The sequence below is a fragment of the Penaeus monodon genome, chromosome 20 (genome assembly GCF_015228065.2).
Source record: "Penaeus monodon isolate SGIC_2016 chromosome 20, NSTDA_Pmon_1, whole genome shotgun sequence".
Lineage (NCBI taxonomy): Eukaryota > Metazoa > Arthropoda > Malacostraca > Decapoda > Penaeidae > Penaeus > Penaeus monodon.
In genome coordinates this window covers 17,362,541-17,363,448 of record NC_051405.1, presented here as the reverse complement: position 1 = coordinate 17,363,448, position 908 = coordinate 17,362,541, and the positions used below count along the sequence as shown (strand labels likewise).

General features: G+C 54.8%; 1 protein-coding gene across 1 annotated transcript in view; it reads left to right on the top strand.

The window, feature by feature from the left end:
- The window catches only part of LOC119585658 (antigen WC1.1-like), a gene marked incomplete at both ends in the record, with an annotated part of 13,895 nt that extends 13,069 nt beyond the window's left edge, over nucleotides 1–826 (top strand). The window contains 2 exon segments of the mRNA XM_037934333.1: nucleotides 357–519; nucleotides 620–826. Of these exon segments, the coding sequence (XP_037790261.1) occupies nucleotides 357–519; nucleotides 620–826 (370 nt within the window).
- Nucleotides 827–908: the final 82 nt, after the last annotated feature.

Below are 908 nucleotides of genomic sequence, written 5' to 3'. Positions count from 1 at the left end.
CCTTAGTTTGTCTAATTGTTTTCATCAAACTTGATGAAAATAATGTCTGACTAGCCCAGTGGTGGTAGTGACGCTTAGGAGAGGCAGAGCAGGAAGTGCCAATGGGTAACTTGATGGAATGAGAGGTTCTGAATGGGAAGTAAATGCAGTGGAAATACCAGAGAGAGGTGGAAAGGGAGGGGAGTGGGCAAGACAGAAAAGAAAAGAAATGTAAAGAGGTTTCCTGTCGAGGTATCACTGAGTGGAAAAAGGGCGCGGGGATTAACTGAAAGCGGCGGGAACTCTCCAAGGCAGAGTTGATACGGTGCAAAAAAAAAAAAAAAACGCACTCACGACCTTCTTCCTCCCGCCCGCAGCGATGACAGATCGGAGCTGTGTGAGGACGTGGGCGTGGTGAGGCTGGTGGACGGCAACAAGTCCCTCAACGTGTCCGGGATGGCGGCGGGGACCGTCTTGGTGAAGCGGCGCGGCGTCTGGGGCACCGTCTGCGACGACGGCCTCACGGTCTCCGACGCCAAGGTGGGCGAGAATAGGTGCAGGCGACTGCATGTAAACATACACATGCGTGTGTGTTCGCCGGCGTGGGTATGATTAAACATTTTTTCCCTTACTCTCGCAGGTGCTGTGCCGCAGCCTGGGCTACACCGGCGGCTGGGCGGTACCGTTCTACGTGAACTATCTTGGCGAGAACCCCGCCCCCATAGTGCTATCCACGCCGGGATGCGTGGGCGATGAGCAGTGGGTGGGCGCGTGCCCTGGGGTCGTCTGGAACGCGGGCATCTGTAGGACGCAGAAGTTCGATCTAAGCATCCTCTGCTCCGAGGGCGTGAGTGATCCGCCTCTTTCCTTCCTGATACAAATGGCAGGCTGTTTTTAGGAAGGCAGAAATTGTATAGGTATGTGTGTGA